Below are 21683 nucleotides of genomic sequence, written 5' to 3' on the forward strand. Positions count from 1 at the left end.
TGTTTTCTCCATGTTGAGTTTGAGAAAGCGGGAGGAGAGAAGGGAGGCTTCGGCTGCTAGACACTCTGGACAACAGAGAGGTAATGTCTGGTCCAGAGCGATATATTTGAGTGTCCCCAGCATAGCAATGGTATTGAAAACCATGAGATTCTATGAGTTGGCCCAGGCCGAGGGTGTAGATGGAGAACAGATCCGGTCCTAGGAAAGAGCCTTGCGGGACACCTACAGAAGGAAATGGAGATGTACATGCAGCTCACGTATTGTTGGGACACAGCTGATAGTTGTGAGGAGAAGCTGCAGATGGTGACCCACAGTAAGCTTGTGGACCAGGCCTGTGAGTTTTTAATGTGCCCCCTTGAAGTTTTTATTCCTGCCCTAATCCACCTATATTTAAGAAGCCGTACCTCGATCCATCTTCTCCAGCCATCCAGCCCCACCTCACTGCTCTTGTACGCCTATAAATTGCTTGAACAACACGTCCACTCCCAACTATCGTCCAACTTAACAGACTACAGTCAAGCTTCAGACCCCATCACTCCACTGAAACTGTCCTAATCAAAGTCACCAAAGACTTTTCAATTGCCAAAGCCAAGTGTCACTACTTGCCGCTGCTTCAGCGGCTTCCCCAATCCACCGCTCGGTGCTAAGCCAGTCCAGGACAGCTTGTCCTGGACTGGCTTAGGTAAGCAAAAATGCCGCCCTCCCTGGGGCCCTGACATAGCGCCGCCTGAAGCGGTCGCTTCAGGTCGCCTCATGGGAGGTGCGGCGCTGCCGCGAAGGCTGGCAGTGAGTAGGCCTGAAACCAGGCCGCGATCCCACTACCGCTATCATTATACTCGGGGGTCTTTTCAGACCACCGAGTATACTAATCGGAGCCCCAGGGGAGGCTGACTGTGTTGCAAACTTTACAGAATCAAGTCACAGCTGGAAGAAGTGGTCATGGTGGGCCAAAGGGAAGAGACGGGAAATGTGGAAAGATGTCTCCTGTGAGTATTACTGCATTGTATTTTGTATTTATTGTAATGTTACCGCTAGCACCCCCAACCCCCCGGCTGCCTGAGGCGGACGTTGAAAAGATGAACACCCCCACCCCCGGCTCAATACCGGGGAAGGGGGAGGGGCGTCTTTTGATCGTCTGCCTCAGGCAGCAGAGAGGCTAGGTTCACCACTGAGTATAGTCACCTAAAAGTAAATAGATATATTAAAGAATAATAGCCATTTAAGTACAAAATGGAATATTGAAGATGTTTATTGTGTCTTGTACACCAGAAAAAGTCAAAGAAAGCACTGGCTACTTACAAGTAGAGCTGCAAAAAATCACAAAAATGCAACTACTACAATAACATCAGAAATTTACGTAGTTAGACAAGCACTGATGCAAAAATATTAAAACGTAACATTTATTATTAACCCCTAAAATGCAGAGAGGTCTATTACCCCGCTGCAATATAAAATTTGGCCAGCTATTACACCGTCACCACAACCTAATGTGAATGAATATATTCGCATTCATAAATATACAACCCCATAGGTTCAAGTAAAATTAGCACATTCACATGACCATATGCAGAGAGAAAAAATGGTTCAATCCGGTTCCGTGCACCACTGTGCTGGTTACATAGAGTATCCCTACTCTGGCACAACTGTGCCGTGTTTTTGTTTGCTTTAGCTGACTAGTGTCATCTATGTCAGTGTAGTTAGGTCCCCTGAAGAGGGGTGTTGACACACCCTGAAACGCAGCCTAGGGACTGTTAGGTTTGCTATTTAGGTTCAGCTTGGGACTGCCCTTGTTAGGGCGGGAGTCATTTTCACGGGGATTGAGGGACAGACACCTAGGGAAATCTAGGGTCTGTTAGTCCGTGTATGTCATCCTGTTCTGTGCTGCATGACCGTCAAAGCGGTAAGATTGAACCATTTTTTCTCTCTGCATATGGTCATGTGAATGTGCTAATTTTGCTTCTATCCCCGGCTTGAACCTATGGGGTTGTATATTTATGAATGCGAATATATTCATTCACATTAGGTTGTGGTGGCGGTGTAATAGCTGGCCAAATTTTATATTGCAGCGGGGTAACAGACCTCTCTGCATTTTAGGGGTTAATGATAAATGTTACGTTTTAATATTTTTGCATCAGTGCTTGTCTAACCAGAAAAAGTCACACATTTTTTGCACAAGTCAAGTTAAGACAAAAATTATGCAATTTTTTTTAAAGTATTTATTCACACATATTATATGTTTTTTGTTGTTTGTGATCAAATATGATAAAATCCCGTGGTTTTGGAAAAAAGTGCAGCAAAACCGTAAAATGTTAATAAATCCTGAAACAAAAATACAGTCGTTGAGCTATTGCTAAAAAGTGTTACAGAGTTAAAGGGCTAAGGCTGACGTATAAACAGAAACGGAAAAAAAAAAAAAAAGCTCCTGCCTGCAAGAAGAGCTGAATAAAACAGTGACATAAAAGATAGACTAACACACTGTAGTATTTGTGGAGCTGCTGCAGTGTTGTCGGAATGATCCCAGCCTCTCCCCTGTCAGTATATACAGGGATCCACTAGAGGGTGTTGGGTGTGACAGACATTTTCAGCCTTTGAACTTGGGCTGGGTGATGAGAGCAGGCTTCCTCTTCCTGGGAGGACCCACTCAACTTTCTCTCGGCTCAGACTTCAGTGCAGATCACAGGAGACCCTGCTTGTTGTAGAGGTATTGTATATCCTTGTTATGTGGTCTGTGATATTAGGTTACAATGTATTCTTCTTGTTACTGTGTATACATTGGCCTGCCGCCTTTCATAACATACTAGTAGTAATGTTGTATGCAGATCTTTTATACTATCCCTGGCTACAAGGTAAATACTTGTCAGGGTTTTCCCAAATTGACTGTACAAACATCCCCCATATATAAATATTTCTTTAACGGAATATAAGGCTCTTCCCAATGAGTGACTGTTGCAGTGTCTCACTTGTGATTAGTAATCTTCTATACGTAGGACAACTCACACTTACGTTGCAAATAATACTACTACAGTAGCTATGACATGTGAACGTTCAGGTTGGATCTACTTATACTACATGTTTATAATTAAATATATCTGTTGCTTTCTGCTATCAGCCAGGTGCAAATCTGTAGTTTATTAAAGTGTGTAGGGCCCTAGATAAATTCAGGATTGCACTGTAGTAAATCTGTTGGAGTACTGAAAGCCGCAGTTGATCATGTTGCTTGCTCCTCCAACAGAATAGCTGAGTAGCGCCATCCAAGGGCAACTAGTATTGTGTGCATTGCAGGGAGTGCCCCGTGTCCCTGAGTTACCTGCTGGAAGTTGTAGTTCTCAATCCTCTATAGAGGATCAATTGTTGGAAAGCAGACTAGGGGTTACGTTATGGCTTGCCATAACACTGCTGCTATCCAACATGTTAGTGATAATAGTTCACTACTTAGCCAATCTGTGATTCTTTAGATTGATCTCCTTCCTGTATTTGTGGGGACGAAAGGGTTAAACATATCGTGACAAGACTGAACTATAGCAGGCAGGGCTGGTTGAACCTGTCAGTCTGTATTAATACTGCTGTAATTCAGAGTTCTTGTTTAACAATACTTTTCCCTTGAGATAAGGAAAGGGCCTCTACCTCCAGCTATGGGTCAAAGATTGGAAAAGCCTTAAGAATGTATACTTCCCTGAACTTTGCCCTTACTTTGCTGTATTCAGAACATGAAGTCTATTGGAAGTACAGTACAGTAATACCCTGGGAAATTGCTGGCCTGGGAATTCAGTGTTTTTCCTGGTGGTCACTGTGGTAACCTGCATAATAATGGCCACTAAATTGTAAATCCTGGTTTACTGGTAGCTACCCTACAGGTGAAATGTATAGTAACGTGCTAGGCATACAGTTCTTCAATTAAAAAATAGTCCTGTGTAAACCCAGCTTTAGTTAACTGCATAAATAGAAAGCTGCATTAGGTAATTACTATGGCCCGGTTCACATTTGTGTTCAGTATTCCATTCGGGGAGTAAACTTGGGGACCCTCCCAAATGGATAGCCAAACGCATTAAAAAGCGCTAGCTAAGAAACCACACGGATCCCACAGACTATAATGGGGTCCGTGTGGTTTCTGCTCAGTGTCGACACAAATCATGCCGAGAGAAAAGTGTTGCTTGCAGTACTTTTCTCTTCGCATGATTCGTTCGGAAAACATGGACCCCATTATAGTCTATGGGATCCATGTGGTTTCTTAGCTAAATGCTTTTTAACGCGTTCAATATTCCATTCAGAGGGTGGAGGGTCCCCAAACAGACTACCAAACGTAGATGTGAACCAGACCTCAGTAAGACTGGGCTCACACCTGTGCCTGGCCTATGTTCAGGGTTTCCGTCCCCAAATCTGCTTAAAAAAACAAAAAAAAATATGCAGAGAGAAAAGTCCTGGTTTCTCTCTACATTTTTAAGTTTCTATAGTCTGAGGTCCGCGTGTAACCACATTTTAAGTGGATTAGGTTTCCATTCTTCAGGTCCCCAAGTGGATCCAAAGAATTGAAATCCAGGCGTAGGTGTGAACAAAGCTTAGCTAAAGTTTTGTGCTTTAGAAAAGAATTTGCAACTTCTATGCATCTCACTGAGGATGGGTTTACACAGCAATATAAAAAAAACAAAAATCTATCTATCTATCTATCTATCTATCTATCTATCTATCTCAAAAGTGCTTTATTAGCATGACCGAAGAAACACATTTGGTGTTGCCAAAGCAAAAAATGGTTGGGGATGGGTGTGGGACGTGTGGATTGGGGGTTCGTGTGTCCTTAGGGTCTCATCGTTCTTGTTTAGGACGTGTGGGTATGGGTGGGCGTGGTATGGGTGGAGGGTTCAATAGTCTTTGGGGTCTCATCTTCATCTTGTTTGGTGACGGCTGGACACGTATTGGGCAGTGATCTCCACAGTGGTCTCCTCTTCTCCCAGTAGGATGTAGAGTTTCCTCTTCTCGTTATATATATATATAACGTGTGTGTATATGTGTGTGTTTATTTATTTTTAAAGAACTGTATGCGGTTTCTAATTACAGTAATACGTAGCTGGGGTGCAGCGGTAGAAGTCTGTATCAAAGGTCCATTTGCCACATAAAATATACCACTATTATAAACCACCCAAGGTAGGTCGAGGCTCCATTACAGATTTTGCTTGGGGCCACAGGAGCTTCAAGTTACACCTCTGAGACTATTCATTTCACGTATATGCTGACAAACAGTACAAAAGAGGCTTTCAATTTAATGTGCATTATCATTCAGGTGAGATGTATAGTAATATGTGCCTGGCATTACTATGTTTAAGGCCAGGGCCCCACGGGATGGAAACGGTGCGATTTGTGTAGAAAAAAATCGTAGTTTTTTTACAGTACCAGCAGAGTGGTTGGTATTCTAGTGAATCCTATGCCCACTTTGAGGTAAAAACTGCCGTGCGGACATGCCGCAATTTCCAAAATCGTCGTGATTTTGTAAATCACAGTATGTCATGGAAACGCTGTAACAGAAAGTCTGCAGAAGAAAACTCCACGAACTCTCTGTTTAAAGTGCTGCAGGAAGATCCGCGATGCGCTGCTGCCAACGGTTTTTCCTGCAGCTGAGGCTTTTTCGATAAGGGGGTCCATTCAATAATATTCCATTCCAATGATTATAGAGCAGGTCCTATCCTTCTCTGTGACATCAGAAGGGAACCCCACTTATTGAAGTCAGGGCGGGACAGAAGGCATTGAGTGTCATGCAGCAGGCTTCAATGGCTATATAGCAAATCTTCCATAGACTGCAATACAGTAGTAGTATGTACTGAAGATCACATGTTCAAGTCTCCCCTCCCCTCAGGGGGGGCTAAAAAGAGTTGAAAAGTTGAAATAATCTCCTTTTCTCTAGATCACACATACATGTAAACATAAACACATTAGGCATCCCTACGTCTGAAAAGGCCCAAACTATATAAAAAAAATATATAAAAACATTTGTCGATACAGTAAACACTGTAGCCGGAAAACATAATCAAAGTGGCTGATTTAGCTTATAGAGTTTTTTTTTTTTTTTTATATACAGTCCTATGAAAAAGTTTGGGCACCCCTATTAATCTTAATCATTTTTATTTCTAAATATTTTGGTGTTTGCAACAGCCATTTCAGTTTGATATATCTAATAACTGATGGACACAGTAATATTTCAGGATTGAAATGAGGTTTATTGTACTAACAGAAAATGCGCAATATGCATTAAACCAAAATTTGACCGGTGCAAAAGTATGGGCACCCTTATCATTTTATTGATTTGAATACTCCTAACTACTTTTTACTGACTTACTGAAGCACAAAATTGGTTTTGTAACCTCAGTGAGCTTTGAACTTCATAGCCAGGTGTATCCAATCATGAGAAAAGGTATTTAAGGTGGCCAATTGCAAGTTGTTCTACTATTTGAATCTCCTCTGAAGAGTGGCATCATGGGCTACTCAAAACAACTCTCAAATGATCTGAAAACAAAGATTGTTCAACATAGTTGTTCAGCGGAAGGATACAAAAAGCTGTCTCAGAGATTTAACCTGTCAGTTTCCACTGTGAGGAACATAGTAAGGAAATGGAAGACCACAGGGACAGTTCTTGTTAAGCCCAGAAGTGGCAGGCCAAGAAAAATATCAGAAAGGCAGAGAAGAAGAATGGTGAGAACAGTCAAGGACAATCCACAGACCACCTCCAAAGAGCTGCAGCATCATCTTGCTGCAGATGGTGTCACTGTGCATCGGTCAACTATACAGCGCACTTTGCACAAATAGAAGCTGTATGGGAGAGTGATGAGAAAGAAGCCGTTTCTGCACGTACGCCACAAATAGAGTTGCCTGAGGTATGAAAAAGCACATTTGGACAAGGCAGCTTCATTTTGGAAACAAAAATTGAGTTTTTTGGTTATAAAAAAAAGGCGTTATGTATGGCGTCCAAAAAGAAACAGCATTCCAAGAAAAACACATGCTACCCACTGTAAAATTTGGTGGAGGTTCCATCATGCTTTGGGGCTGTGTGGCCAATGCCGGCATCGGGAATCTTGTTAAAGTTGAGGGTCGCATGGATTCCACTCAGTATCAGCAGATTCTTGAGAATAATGTTCAAGAATCAGTGACGAAGTTGAAGTTACGCCGGGGATGGATATTTCAGCAAGACAATGATCCAAAACACCGCTCCAAATCCTCAGGCATTCATGCAGAGGAACAATTACAATGTTCTGGAATGGCCATCCCAGTCCCCAGACCTGAATATCATTGAACATCTGTGGGATGATTTGAAGCGGGCTGTCCATGCTCGGCGACCATCTAACTTAACTGAACTTGAATTGTTTGTCCAAAATACCTTTATCCAGGATCCAGGAACTGATTAAAAGCTACAGGAAGCGACTAGAGGCTGTTATCTTTGCAAAAGGAGGATGTATTAAATATTAATGTCACTTTTCTGTTGAGGTGCCCATACTTTTGCACCGGTCAAATTTTGGTTTAATGCATATTGCGCATTTTCTGTTAGTACAATAAACCTCATTTCAATCATGAAATATTACTAGGTCCATCAGTTATTAGATATATCAAACTGAAATTGCTGTTGCAAATACCAAAATATTTAGAACTAAAAATGATTAAGATTAATAGTGGTGCCCAAACTTTTTCATAGGACTGTATATGTAATTGTTACTTACCCGTATTTTTCGGACTATAAGACGCACTGGACTATAAGACGCACCCAGGTTTTAGAGGAGAAAAATAGGGAAAAAAAAAATTTCAGGCAAAAAATGGTAAAATATTTAATGTATGGGAGTTGTAGTTTTGGAACAGCTGCAAGGCCACATTGACAGGTGACCCTGCAGCTGTACGGGGATGTATAGGGCGTTTTTTTTGTGGGGCCAGGTGTACTTTTTAGTTATACCATTTTGGGAAATGTTTATTGCTTAGCTCACCTATTATTTAATTCAGAGGCAAAACAGAGAGAAAAACCCAGCGGTTTAGCACTTTTGATTTTGACGTTCACTGTACATAAAACTATTAGTAGACCGGGCATTTTCAGACACAGGGATACCTAATGTGTATGTTTCACAGTAATGTTATACTTTTATATGTATTCTAGGGAAAGGAGGTGAACTTTTATTTATTTTATTTTTTATTTTTTTTATTTTTTTTTTATTTATTTTTTTACTATTTTATTATCCCCCGCCTAGGGGGCTTGAACCTGCAATCATTTGATTGCAAGTCCCATAGACGGCAATACAAGTGTATTGCCGTCTATGGGAGATTCTATACATTACTATCGCGGAGTGTCATAGACCAGCCGCGATAGTAATATATAGCTATGACAGGCCTCGGTGGGGACCGGCCCCGGTGGGGACCGGCCCCGGGGCTAACTAACTGCCGGGACCTGCGGAGGAGGAGCGGATTTACAGCATGCCACCGCTGGTTTCTTTCAGCGGCAGGAGCGTGGCAATCTGCAGGCCCCGGCAGCTAAGACAGTCCCCGACATCTGCTGTAATAGACCGGCGGATGCCGGGGAGTGTTTTAGCTGCCGGGGCCTGCAGATTGCCACGCTCCTGCCGCTGAAGAAAACCAGCGGTGGCAGTAGCGCGGCCATGCTGCAAATCCGCTCCTCCCCCCACATTCGGACTATAAGACGCACCCTCATTTTCCTCCGAAATTTTTGGGGAAAAAAGTGCGTCTTATAGTCCGAAAAATACCTCTCCTGGACTCCGGCAGAGCTACCTGCTGTTTTCAGGTCCCTTTAGTGACATCACAGTTTGTCACCTCCCTTGGGCAGCATCTCAATTTTTTTTTTTTTTTTGTGTGGATTTTACTTACCTTATTTAAATAAGAGGGGCAAAATTTCCTAGTAATACATACAGATCTTATCATTCATGGATTGTTGTGTGTGCAAGTAACAAAAGGAATACATTTGTGAAGGTACCTGTGCTATATATACACAAGGTAGGGCTGGATGATTTTCATCATTTTCAATATTCTTCTTTTGGTGTGGGTACAGCCTCCTTATGGGGTCAATGGGAGCGCCAGTTGATAAATGTTTTCGACTCCCTACAGACAGTTATTGCTCAGTGGCTCCCCTAGTGAAAACGGTCGTACTCGGAACTTGTGACTTGATATTACCCGCTTATGTGGATTAAAGTGATCTGCTGACTATGATAAACAGGCTGCAAAGGAATGATGTCATGTCTATTTTAACAGGAGAACAGATGCCATCTCTCTCTCTCTGTGATGCTTAGTCCTAACTTTTAGCCCTGTTGTACTGTATTTGGCCTTTACAACTGCAGTGGATCAGCGTAAAAATATATTGCTAGCTTTACTTTCCCAAATCTTTATTGGACTTGGGTTTTACTTTTAGAAAACTTTTTTTTTTTTTTTTTTTAATGCTCCTCTAGATCTTCATCTATTCAGTTGAAAATAGTGTCCAGTGAAACATAGCACTGCAGAAAAAAAAGGGGAAATGTGCTTTAATGCCCCCTCCCAAAACTATGGGATCATCAGTGCTACCTATTAAATCTGGACAACTCCTTTTTAAACACAGCAATGTCTTTTTATGGTAGGTCCCTGTCTAGGCGTGGGGGAAAACTCTAGTTTAGGAGCTACTGTAATAATTAACCATGACTAGCCAATGCAGTAGTCCTTGCAGTTTATGGTGGCCACTGCATGACCATGCTAATGCTGAATAGGATGCACTGCCCCAGCTGGATAGGTAATTTTGGTTAATTAAAGCAACCACTAGTGGTGTTGTGTTGTTACATGAGGTTTACAGAGGAAATATCTTGTTATAAAGACTATAATGATCTGTCATGTTGACAAAGTTAAGGAGCAGTAATATTTAGTTCTGGTATATTTGAGTCTGGTATACATGAGTCCCCCTTTGACAACAATAACAAAGGATTAAGTCCCGCCCTTCCTATTTCCGGTCGAAGATCTCTTTCTGGTTTTGAGAGTTTGCCATGTCTAGCAGGGGTATAGGCATACTGTTTCGTGGTTACGACGAGCCTGCTGCAGAACCTCATTTGCTAAATGCTATACAGTATATATATTCATTTGCCGAATGCTATATATATGTATAGCATTCGGCAAATGAACACTGATTCTGCAGCAGGCACGTCCTTGCTACAGGCAGGCAAGAGTTTTTCTCATTGGAATGAATAGTCCAATGTTAGACTCCGCCTCCTCAGACGAGCCTCTGGCAGAACCAGCGTTGATTGGCCAAATCACTGGCAACTGGCCAATCAACGCTGGTCTATTCATTTCAATGAGAAAAAGTCAACTGGTAACAGCATACTTACCTGCTTGTAGCAAGGACGAGCCTGCTACACAATCAGCCTTCATTTGCCGAATGCTATACACTGTATAGCATTCAGAAAATGAGGTTCTGCAGCAGGCTCGTCGTAACCCGAGGACCATACCCTGAAGTACATACCCAGCCCTCGTTAATTCACTAAGGAACAGGAAGTCTTCTTGCCGCCCTTCCATTGCGCATGTGCCAACCGGAAGTTCGCAGGGGGACTCATGTATTGACCCTCAATATTATCTCTTCCCTGCTATAGTTAAAATAGCTCTGGCTCCCCCTTAACACATTGGCAGGTCCAGAAAAGGTTTTCTGAGTCAGATAAGTGTGGCACAACGTACACCATGCGGCATTAAAATGTTGTGTTAAGCTGCCCCCGTCATGCAATATAATTCCCCTACAGTGGCTCCAACATAGTATAATGGCCCCTTAAAGAGGACCTTTCATCAGATCGGGCACAGGCAGTTTTATATACTGCTGGAAAGCTGACAGCGCACTGTCGGCTTTCCCGATCTGTGCCCCGGGTAAAGCACTATCGGTCCCGGTACCGTAGGGCTTTACAGTCAGAAGGGCGTTTCTGACAGTTAGCCAGGGACGCCCTTCTGCCCAGCAGCGCCTATCGCGCTGTAGAGTGTGAGCGGGGAGGAACGCCCCCTCCCTCTGCTCACAGTGCTCGTCCATAGACGAGTATTATCAGGAGCGGGAGGGGGGAGTTCCTCCCCGCTCCACAGTACAGCGCGATAGGCGCTGCTGGGCAGAAGGGCGTCCCTGGCTAAGTGTCAGAAACGCCCTTCTGACTGTAAAGTGCTACGGTACCGGGACCGATAGCGCTTTACACCGGGCACAGATCGAGAAATCCGACAATGTGCTGAATTCAGCGCACTGTCAGCTTTCCAGCAGTATATAAAACTGCCTGTGCCCGATCTGATGAAAGGTCCTCTTTAAGGCCCTTACACAGTACAATGCTGCTTTAGTGGTCACCATGCAATATAATGCCCCCTTAGCGACCCACCACACACTAAAATGTTCCTGTGGTGGTCCCATAAACTATAATACAGTGCTACAGCTCTCTGCTCCACCATTGTATTCAACTGTGTCTGTGTTCTGAAGACTCAAAGTTGAATGGCGCCCATTGCTCGAGATAACAGATGGGCACCAGAAATGCAGGACGATTCTGCTGAATCCACGACAATTGAAAGGGCCAGGAGCAGGTGTGTTGTTTGCCCTCTAGTTCAGGCTAGGTTCACATCTACATTGGAGTCTCTGCAAGAGACGCATTGCAGATTCCACCTAAAATAAGCAGAGAGAAGTCCTGCAAGGAGGACTTTTCTACACCACCAGTATTATGATCTATGGGTTCTGCTGGTGGCTGGTTTTTTTTGTTTTTTTGTTTTTTTTGGTCCCCATATGCACCCTAATGATGGAGAGCCAATAGCTTGTGTGAACCTAGCATAAAGCAGCCCTGGGCGAGCACGGGTACCTGTTGCATCTAGGCCCTGGTGTCTGAGAATGGCAGACTGTTCTGCCACTTAAGACCCTAGTATTAGAAATTGCACATGGTGAGTAGGGGGCCCTATTACATGGTTTGCATTGGGACTCAGCAAGTCAAACCACAGTATCCAGCAGAGAAAACCAGTTTTTGTGTGCTTGGTGACATAACCAAATGTTTTCTGCTGTTGACATCACTACATTTATAAATAGATCACTCATACAGACCTCTGAATATCTGACATTTTTACAGAACTACACCCAAGCTGTCAACTACTGATACTGCAAATAATTGGTGAAACGGGTCAATTCCCATAGTGAGGGGTGGGGAGAAGGTTTTCTAGCCAAGGAGAAAATGCTGGTATGCCCATAGTGTTAGTGTCATTGAGGCTCATACCAAGTTTTCCTAAGTTCCTATTTGGAAATGTTGTCTGTAGTATAGTTATAGGGCTTGAAGGGGTTGTTCAGAATATATAATTTTCCACCTGTCTCACGGCACTATGGTGCTTCTTCCGACAGAAGTCCTCGCCTCACATCACCGCTAAGGTCAACTGGTGGCCTAAATTAAGGAACCGAGACATCACACCCATGTCCTTTCCTGAGGCCACTGTTAGACCTCAGTGTTTTTTTTGGTACCCCCCTCCCCCTTCCCAAGAGGTTTATATGGAGTAACATCTTAGGCCCAGTTCACATCTGTGTTCAGTATTCCGTTTCAGGAGTCTGCTTGGGGACCCCACCCAAACGGAATACCGAATGCATTAAAAATGGTTACTAAGAAACCACATGGACCCCATAGACTATAATGGGGTCTGTGTGTTTTCGGTGCGGTGTCCACACGACTCTTGCGGAGACAAAGGTACGTGAAGAAGCACTTCTGTCTCCACATAATTCGTGCGGAAATGACACAGGTCCCATTATAGTCTATGGGGTCTGTGTGGTTTCATTGCTCACTGCCTTTGTAATGCATTCGATATTTCATTTGGGGGGCCCCCATATGTACTCCCCGAACGGAATACTGAACACAGATGTGAACCGGGCCTTACACTGCAATTATGAAATGCCCTTTTTTTTTGTGAAAAAAAAAAAAAAAATTAATAACATTAAATATTAACTTTTTTTTTTTTTCTAAATTTATTTTATTTTTTTTCAGTACAATGTCTGGATCAGATGACTTTTCGGTAAGTAATGTTTGTTTTTTGTTACAAATACAAGATTGACAGTATTATTTCCCTAAGGGCCAAACTATATTTCCATTTAATAAATATATGCCTTATGTGTTAAGAAATGTTGTGCTTTATGGCTAAGGTCCCACATAGCGGGTCGCAGCCAAAAAGCACTGCCGGAATAAACGCGTCAGAATGCATTGCGTTTTTTCCCAGAAGCGCTTTTCATAGAAAGTCGTCAGTTTCCCTTTGCAGACTTTCTGCTTCAATTATACAGTGTTAGCCAAAAGTATTGGCACCCCTGCAATTCTGTCAGATAATACTCAGTTTTTTCCAGAAAATCATTGCAAGCACAAACTCTTTGGTATTAATATCTTCATTTATTTTGCTTGCAATGAAAAAAAAAGTCAAATCATTGATCATTTTACATAACATTCCAAAAATGGGCCGGACAAAAGTATTGGCACCCTCAGCCTTATACTTGGTAGCACAACCTTTAGACAACATAACTGGGAACAACCGCTTCCGGTAACCATCAATGAGTTTCTTACAATGCTCTGCTGGAATTTTAGACCATTCTTCTTTGGCAAACTGCTCCAGGTCCCTGAGATGTGAAGGGGGCCTTCTCCAAACTGCCATCAAGAGATCTCTCCACAGGTGTTCTATGGGATTCAGGTCTGGACTCATTGCTGGCCACTTTACAAGTCTCCAGTGCTTTCACTCAAACCATTTTCTAGTGCTTTTTGAAGTGTGTTTTGGGTCATTGTCCTGCTGGGAGACCCATGACCTCTGAGAGAGACCCAGCTTTCTCACACTGGGCCCTACATTATGCTGCAAAATTTGTTGGTAGACTAGACTTCATGATGCCATGCACACGGTCAAGTAGTCCAATGCCAGAGGCAGCAAAGCAACCCCAAAACATCAGGGAACCACCGCCATGTTTGACTGTAAGGACCATGTTCTTTTCTTTGAAGGCCTCTTTTTTTTCCCCTGTAAACTCTATGTTGATGCCTTTTCCCAAAAAGCTCTACTTTTGTCTCATCTGACCAGAGAACATTCTTCCAAAACGTTTTTGGCTTTCTCAGGTAAGTTTTGGCAAACTCCAGCCTGGCTTTTTTTTATGTCTCTGGGTAAGAAGTGGGGTCTTCCTGGGTATCCTACCATACAGTCCCTTTCAATCAGACGCCGACGGATAGTACGGGTTGACACTGTTGTACCCTTGGACTGCAGGGCAGCTTGAACTTGTTTGGATGTTAGTCGAGGTTCTTTATCCACTATCCGCACAATCCTGCGTTGAAATCTCTCGTCAATTTTTCTTTTCCGTCCAAATCTAGGGAGGTTAGCCACAGTGCCATGGGCTTTAAACTTCTTGATGACACTGCGCACAGTAGACATAGGAACATTCAGGTCTTTGGAGATGGACTTGTAGCCTTGAGATTGCTCATGCTTCCTCACAATTTTGCTTCTGAAGTCCTCATACAGTTCTTTGGTCTTCTTTCTTTTCTCCATGCTTAATATGGTACACACAAGGACACAGGACAGAGGTTGAGTCAACTTTAATCCATTTCAACTGGCTGCAAGGGTGATTTAGTTATTGCCACCACCTGTTAGGTGCCTCAGGTAAGTAACGGGTGCTGTTAATTACACAAATTAGAGAAGATCACATGATTTTTCAAACGGTGCCAATACTTTTGTCCACCCCCTTTTTTATGTTTGCTGTGGAATTATATCCAATTTGGCTTTTTGACAATTCTTTTTATGGTTTTCCATTGAAGACAAATTAAATGAAGATAATAATACCAAAGAATTTGTGATTGCAATCATTTTCTGGAAGAAAATTAGTATTATCTGACAGAATTGCAGGGGTGCCAATACTTTTGGTCAACACTGTACCTATAGGGAAACTACTGCCGTTTCTGTAGGTATAATTGACATGCTGCGATTTCCAAAAATGTGACAGTTTTGGAAATCGCAGAATTTCCGCTGTGGATAGTTTTCTGTTGTGTGGATGGGATTCTAGCAAATCTAGCAATTGTAGAATGCCAAGTGGGGCCCTGGGCTAAAGGCTATTTCTTTAAAGGTTGGTCTCTGAGTTGTGACATTGACATCTAGTGATGCACTATATGTATGATGGCTGTAGTTGTCTACGGGGCTAGGTTTAAACAAATGGTATCACGCACAGAAGCTATTGACTACAGTGATGGTTTACCTGGTGTTCACTTTAAATAACCTTTGAATCTTTTTCTCTATAGCTGGCAGATGCTTTAGCAGATAATGCTCCTGCCAAATCAAAGAATTTGAGCAACCCTAAAGATAATCAGCAGCCAGGTGGATGGTCTGGAGCAAACCCTTGGAGCACAAATCCTAGTGCTCCTTCTGCCCCTGGTTTCACACCTTTTGGTCAAGGCCAAGGAGGGGGATCATATCCTAGTGGTGGATCTCAGCCATCGGCCTCAGCAACACACCCATATCCATCTGCACCTCAGCCAGGAGCACCATCACAGCCTTATCCATCTGCACCTCAGCCAGGAGCACCATCACAGCCTTATCCATCTGCACCTCAACCAGGAGCTCCATCACAGCCTTATCCATCTGCACCTCAACCAGGAGGACCCTCACAACCCTATCCATCTGGACCTCAGCCAGGAGCTCCAACGTACCCTTATCCATCTGGACCTCAGCCAGGAGCACCAAGTGCACCTTCAGGCCCTTCCGGGCCTTACCCAGGTGCTGCACCTGGACAACAGCCTACTGCACCTAATGCCCCATATTCTACTGGGCCTTCTGGACCATATCCAGGAGCCCCTGCTGGACAACAACCAAATGCCCCATACCCTTCAGGACCCTATCCAGGGGCTCCTGCTGGGCAAAACCCAGGGGCACCAAATGCCCCATTCCCTTCACAGCCTGCTGGGCCTTATGCAGGAATACCCGCTGGTCCGCAACCAGGAGCTCCCACTGGGCCCTATCCTAATGCTCCTAATGCCCCTGGGCAATATCCTGCAGCTCAATATCCTTCAGGTCCTGGTGGAATGCCAGGGTCCTATCCTAATCCTTCTGGAGCTCCAAGCCAACCATACCCCTGTCCTCCAGGACAAGGTCCTTCACAAGGTGGATCTTATCCTGCTCCTTATGGCCAGTCAGGACCTGCAGGTCCTGGACAGGGTGGGTCTTGGGGTTCTAATCCATGGGGATCTCAAGGTGGTCAGTATCCAACAAACCCAAATATGCCATATCCATCTTCTAGTCCATTCCCAAATCCTGGTGCTGCATCTTCTGTGCCATGGGGTACTGTGCCCCCTGGTCAGTGGGGACCATCTGCTTCATTTCCTGGAGCTCCTGGATCAAACCCTAAACCAGGCACATACCCATGAAGTTGCCTTAGTATCTTCTTCCAGAAACCTACCTAGTGAGTATATTGTGCTGATTATTTTGTGTGTTGTGCTCTAACCCGTAGGAGGTGCAAATATTGCAATAGATTGAAAGTAATTTTTGTACTATAGATGAGACAATGACCCTGTACAATCAGTGCTGATGGAACAGTCTGTGTATAGGGACCCAATTGTTCTGCATATGAAAATCTTTTGTTTGCTAAACTATTATTCTGTGTGGACACACAAACATGATCAGGTATTCAAGTGTTAAATCTGTCGGCATCTGCTTGTTGGTGGTTTCCTGGATGCAGCAGGAGATTTTTCCATATTCTGACCACTGGAAATGATGTATAGAATGTCTACAACTCACCAGTGGAACTGATTCTAGAAGTCCACCCTACTGCTAGTGACGCACAAGCCATTAAAAAAAAAAAAAAAAACACTTTCCTGGCCCCATCAGATTTATCATCATTTATGCCAACATGAAGCTGGTGTGCATTTCTGTTTAGGCACATAGAGCTCGGAGGATGCATCTAATTTATGATGAGGGGTGCGCTTCATTATAAATTAGGCCAAACTCTTTTAATAAATCAGCCCTTGTATTTTCTAGATTCCTCAAAGGTGTCACAGTCTGTATTGACTGTGGCATCTAAGGGGTTAAACAGCTGAGATTGTTGTCCCAGCCGTTAGAGCAGGCACTATTAGGCCCCGTTCTCGCGGGGCAAGAGGGGGTGGATTTTGGCACTGAATCCATGTCATAATCCACTCCCTCACAATAACGGTCTATGTAAACCGCTAGCTTACTTTTTTCCATGAGCGGCAATATGTCGCTCACGGAAAAAAGAAGCGAGCTGCCCTTTCTTCAGGCGGATTCCGCGGCTGATTCAACCGCGGAATCTGCCTCGCGGCAGCACACTCTGGGCTAGGCCCATTCATTTGGGGCTACTCCGGACCAGAGTGCCGCGACTGTTGGAAGTACTAGGCCTAACTGCAGCATAATAGTAAAGTAGTTGCAAGAATAAAATTACAACTCTTAGCAGATTCTGGGCCTGCTGGTTGCTGTTTTTCCTTAGGTCAGGGGAAAGAAAAGGCCTGTTCAGACGATGGAAAATGAATTGAGATAAAATACTGCCTCAGAATTTTTTCTCATTTTCTGGTCTTCAAGCTCCTGCGAGCGCAAAGCTGAGGCAGAGGTTCTCCTGCTGATCGGCCCTTTCCTGGATTACTCCAGCAGGTAACAGCCGGTATTCACTTATTGATTCCCGCTCCTGCCCATGGCCACCTCAGCTTCACCTTTAGCCTCCCAGGGACCCTGTGCAGTGGAATGTGATATGCCGCCCCCAGGCCCCCCTGAAGGCTAAAGAGTAAGAGGAGGAGGCTGCTGTGGGCAGAATCAGAGATCAGTAAGTTAATAGTGACTGTTACTGGTTGGAGTTAAAAAGTAGTGAGGGACAGGAGATTCACTGGTACCCCAGTGGGCCAGTTCAAGAGTGGTTACAAAGATGTTATTGTATATTAAACAGTGGACTGAGCTCTATAGATATATCTATATCTCTAGCAGTTAAGCTGTAGGTCATAAAAGCCAGCTATTGCATAGAGAACTGCCTATATTTAATGTGGAGTATACTAATATATACCGTATATATTTTCTTCTTAGATTCTCATATTTAAGAAAAGCTTCTCCTGAATAGGCCGTGTATTCTGGCCATCCAACCACCTTCAATAGAAATAATCAGATGCCCAAAGGAAATTGGTCTAAATCACTGGAGGATATGAATCCAGCAACGGCAGATCTGTTTTACCACTCTCGTGTGCCAATATACTAATGGACATTCCTCCAGATTCATTATATAGACAATATCTTGCTTTTTGTACAGATAATAAGAGATATATTTGGATACAAAGATTATTTTGAAGTTTCTTTGTAACTTTTGTATACTTTTGGGTTTTCTTTAGACTTTTGGGATATATACTCTGACTAGGAATGTTCCTTAAAGGGGTATTCCACTTAAATCTTAAGGTGTCCTATAGAAATAATTGGTGGGGAATATTGGTGGGGGTTTATAAAATAACAGTGCTTGATGCTCAATACAGTGCACAGATCCACTTGGTGCAGCTTGGAAATTTCTCCCCTTTCATCTTTGGGTTGCAGTCCAGTAATGGACATCCAAGTAATGGGCCTCTTTTTTGTTTTTGGAACCTGTGAGAGTTCAAGGTGTTAATTCTGCCCTTCCCCCAAAATCTTTCACTTCTAAAGTGTTTACTATAATACGAGTATTATTCCCCTTTAATTTTGCTAAAATGTTTTTCCACTCAAATGTGACTGAAAGATAAAAAATTATATATATATATATATATATCATACATATTCTATATATTTGTGCCAAATCTCTAATTTATTTAGGAATAAGACCATCAAAGATCCTGTTCTTTATAGGGTTTGGAGAATCCGTTTTTGTTGGAAGGTTCCCCAGCTATGCACAAATCGCAGGGTGCCCTACTGCATGGACCTCCAGTGATCATCTATTATTTCCTATGGAACGCAGAAGCAAATGTTCAATTTATCAATAACTCCGCCACGAGAAACGAAGAATTGCACACTTCACATTGAAATTTAATGGCTGTTTGTGAAATGCATGCTCCCTGAGTGACTCATTGTACTGACTTAATAGATGGGAATCCTCACACCTAATATGGCATTTGAAAATGGGTTTTCCAACCAATCCCTTTAAAGATAACCTGCGGCTAGAAGGTTGGGGGGAGTTAATAAACCCATCTATGCCATTTTTCAGATATAGATGAGTGCCAATTTGATGCATCTTCGTCACTAAACCATTTCTTGTGCCACATGCCTGTTCTGCACCTCACTCAACAGTTCCTGTTAATATTTGCAGGTCCAGGGTATGCATGTGCCTCTTGATAATTTCAGGTGCATCTTGTCTGGCCTTTATTAAGACTGGCATTTGCAATATCAGTAATAACAAATCTGCCTCAATAAATGTGGTGATGAGAAAAATAAGATTTCTGTTTTATAAGGCAGCTATAAAATGCCTTAAAGGGGTTTTTCCAGAATCAACACCTATCACCAATAGTGTGTTATCATAACTGTCCAATCATTGAGCGTTCCACTGCTGGACTCTTCCCACCCCTGTAAATGAGTCACATAAGGGTCCTGTGTTTTACGTGTATATGGTGCAGGTTTCATATGTGATGCCACTTTATTCACAGTTTACATTATGATCTTGGCTGCAACTCCCTTCCTGCGGGACACTGTCAAACCCCTTTAATATATGGATAGCTAGTTCAATCATATAGTAAGAAGTGTAAATTGATTAAATTGTCACCAGTGCCCTACTCCACTATATTTATTGAAAATAGGCATATGGGGGAGTCAAGCAGAACAGTGGTCGGTCGGCACCTTTAAAATTTCAATTCTACACACAACACTTGTAAGAAAAGCTTCTAAAAAAAAACACTGCAGAGCACCTAAAGGTATGTTCACACAGCGAAAAAGGTAGCGGAAACTGTTTCCGCCTTGTGAACTTTCCGCGTGGCTAGCCGCGACGGGATGCTGATGCAGCATCCCGTTCTTGTTTAGGCCCAAATGAATGGGCCTAAACAAGAGCGTGTCTTGAGCCGCAGCTGACTAAGCCGTGGAATCTGTGGCAAAAAAAGGTCATGTTGCTTCTTTTTTCTGCTACTCGCTAGCGGAAACAAAAAAAACTAAGTGGCTCCCATAGAAGTCAATGGGAGTCATTTTTGCAAGCAGAATCCGCCTCAAAATCCGCTTGCAAAAATGGTTCCCATTGACTTCAAAACACTCTGTGTGAACATACCCTTAGAGGTCTATATTGTATTGCGCCATACTACACCGTGTCGCCAGAGTTCTAACTTGAAGCTCCTGGGTTCCAGTACAAAATCTGTAATGGGGCCCCTAACAACTATGTTCCATTTAGAATAGCATCAGTTTTATTTTTTGGTAGCAGATGGCTCTCTGGGGCCCACTCAGGTTTCTGGGCAGTTGCTACCCCTGCACACCCTATAGCTAAGCTCCTTAGTGCATCATTCTAATACACTTACTATTAGAATGACTATAATACTGGCACTTGTTACATCTTTACATACAGTGATGTAGCAGTACACAACTTCACAACCTTCTCAATTATCGTACTTGGAATCAATGGGGTTGTCTATGGTGAAATAAAACTAATGGGCATATACTGTTGATGAACTTACTAAAAGGGTTGGTCTAAAAACCCTGCCTGTGACACTCAATGGTTGTACATAAACAATGTTTTCATGGTGACTTGTCCTCCAGGCCGTACATTGGTCATATGACAAACTTGTACAACAGCATGGGTCAATGGCCTAGTACGGGAATATTGCCATGGTTTTTCCACTTCAGACAAATTTTTAAATACAGACATTACCTGCACTTTCCTCTCTATACGGTCATATAGCATGGCCATACTATAGGACAGGGATAAGGGTGTACACTTGCTCGGTGTTCTCAGAACTCCCTGGAGCTAGCGTGGCGAAGGTTGCTGATCTGTGTAGGTACAACAACCTCATGAATTACAGCTATCAATCATTAAACTGTAAAGAAGACACTAGAGGCAATATGTTATAGTACAGATGAGCAATTCATGACATAGACTTCAACAGGAAACACTTTTTTATCTTTTTATTTATTAACCTTTACTTTTTGGTGTGGTAATGTAGTATGAGAGGGTTTCATACATGAGGTTTTTTCAGTGGAGTCAGAAGACTGTCAATGCCCACTCCTTCTAGAGGTATTTTCTTACATATGAAATAAGAAAAAATGGTTTGATATAGAGTACCACCACATTCACATTAGTAGGCTGCAATACCAGGCACAGCCACATAGACAAGAGTGGCAGTACCCCCGGAAAAATAAGCTGACCCTTTTCTGAATATCTCCTGTCACATGTATGTTTTGATGTGATGCGTGGTATTAGCTTCAATATATATTTTATGCTATAGCATTTCACCAAAGATCTTCTATGGGTTACTGGCAGGTTCACATCTATCACAAATAAGTATTTATTGTGTGGTAATAAAGAGGTTTACACATTGTATCATTATTGCTGTGTTACTAACCAGGGTGATTTATTGCTTAATATTATATAGTTCTGAATTTATTAATTTCCATTTTGTATTCATTGTGGCTAGTTTAGACCATTTCTTCCTTTATAATGTTTGCACTGAATTGTAGATTAGTAATTCAATAAAGAAAACTGTGCTTATGTAGTATATGACATAAGAATATCAGTACATTTTGCTACATAAATAAAGGAATAAGATTCCAGCATGAAA

The 21683-nt window shown here is 42.8% G+C and overlaps 1 protein-coding gene across 1 annotated transcript; it reads left to right on the forward strand.

The window, feature by feature from the left end:
• Positions 1-2615: 2615 nt before the first annotated feature.
• MAPK1IP1L (mitogen-activated protein kinase 1 interacting protein 1 like) lies at positions 2616-21683 on the forward strand. The gene is made up of 4 exons (XM_075282475.1): positions 2616-2701; positions 12960-12987; positions 15225-16381; positions 18004-21683. The coding sequence occupies exons 2-3, from the start codon at positions 12964-12966 to the stop codon at positions 16344-16346; spliced, it is 1146 nt and encodes a 381-aa protein (XP_075138576.1). The 5' UTR covers positions 2616-2701; positions 12960-12963; the 3' UTR covers positions 16347-16381; positions 18004-21683.

Source organism: Leptodactylus fuscus, chromosome 7 (assembly GCF_031893055.1).
Source record: "Leptodactylus fuscus isolate aLepFus1 chromosome 7, aLepFus1.hap2, whole genome shotgun sequence".
Taxonomy (NCBI): Eukaryota; Metazoa; Chordata; class Amphibia; order Anura; family Leptodactylidae; genus Leptodactylus; species Leptodactylus fuscus.

Excerpts from the sequence above, each read along its gene's own strand:
- MAPK1IP1L (XM_075282475.1), top strand. The coding sequence starts at position 12,964 with ATGTCTGGATCAGATGACTTTTCG. Across the intron at positions 12,988-15,224 it reads CTGGATCAGATGACTTTTCG|CTGGCAGATGCTTTAGCAGA; the intron begins GTAAGTAATGTT and ends TTTTCTCTATAG.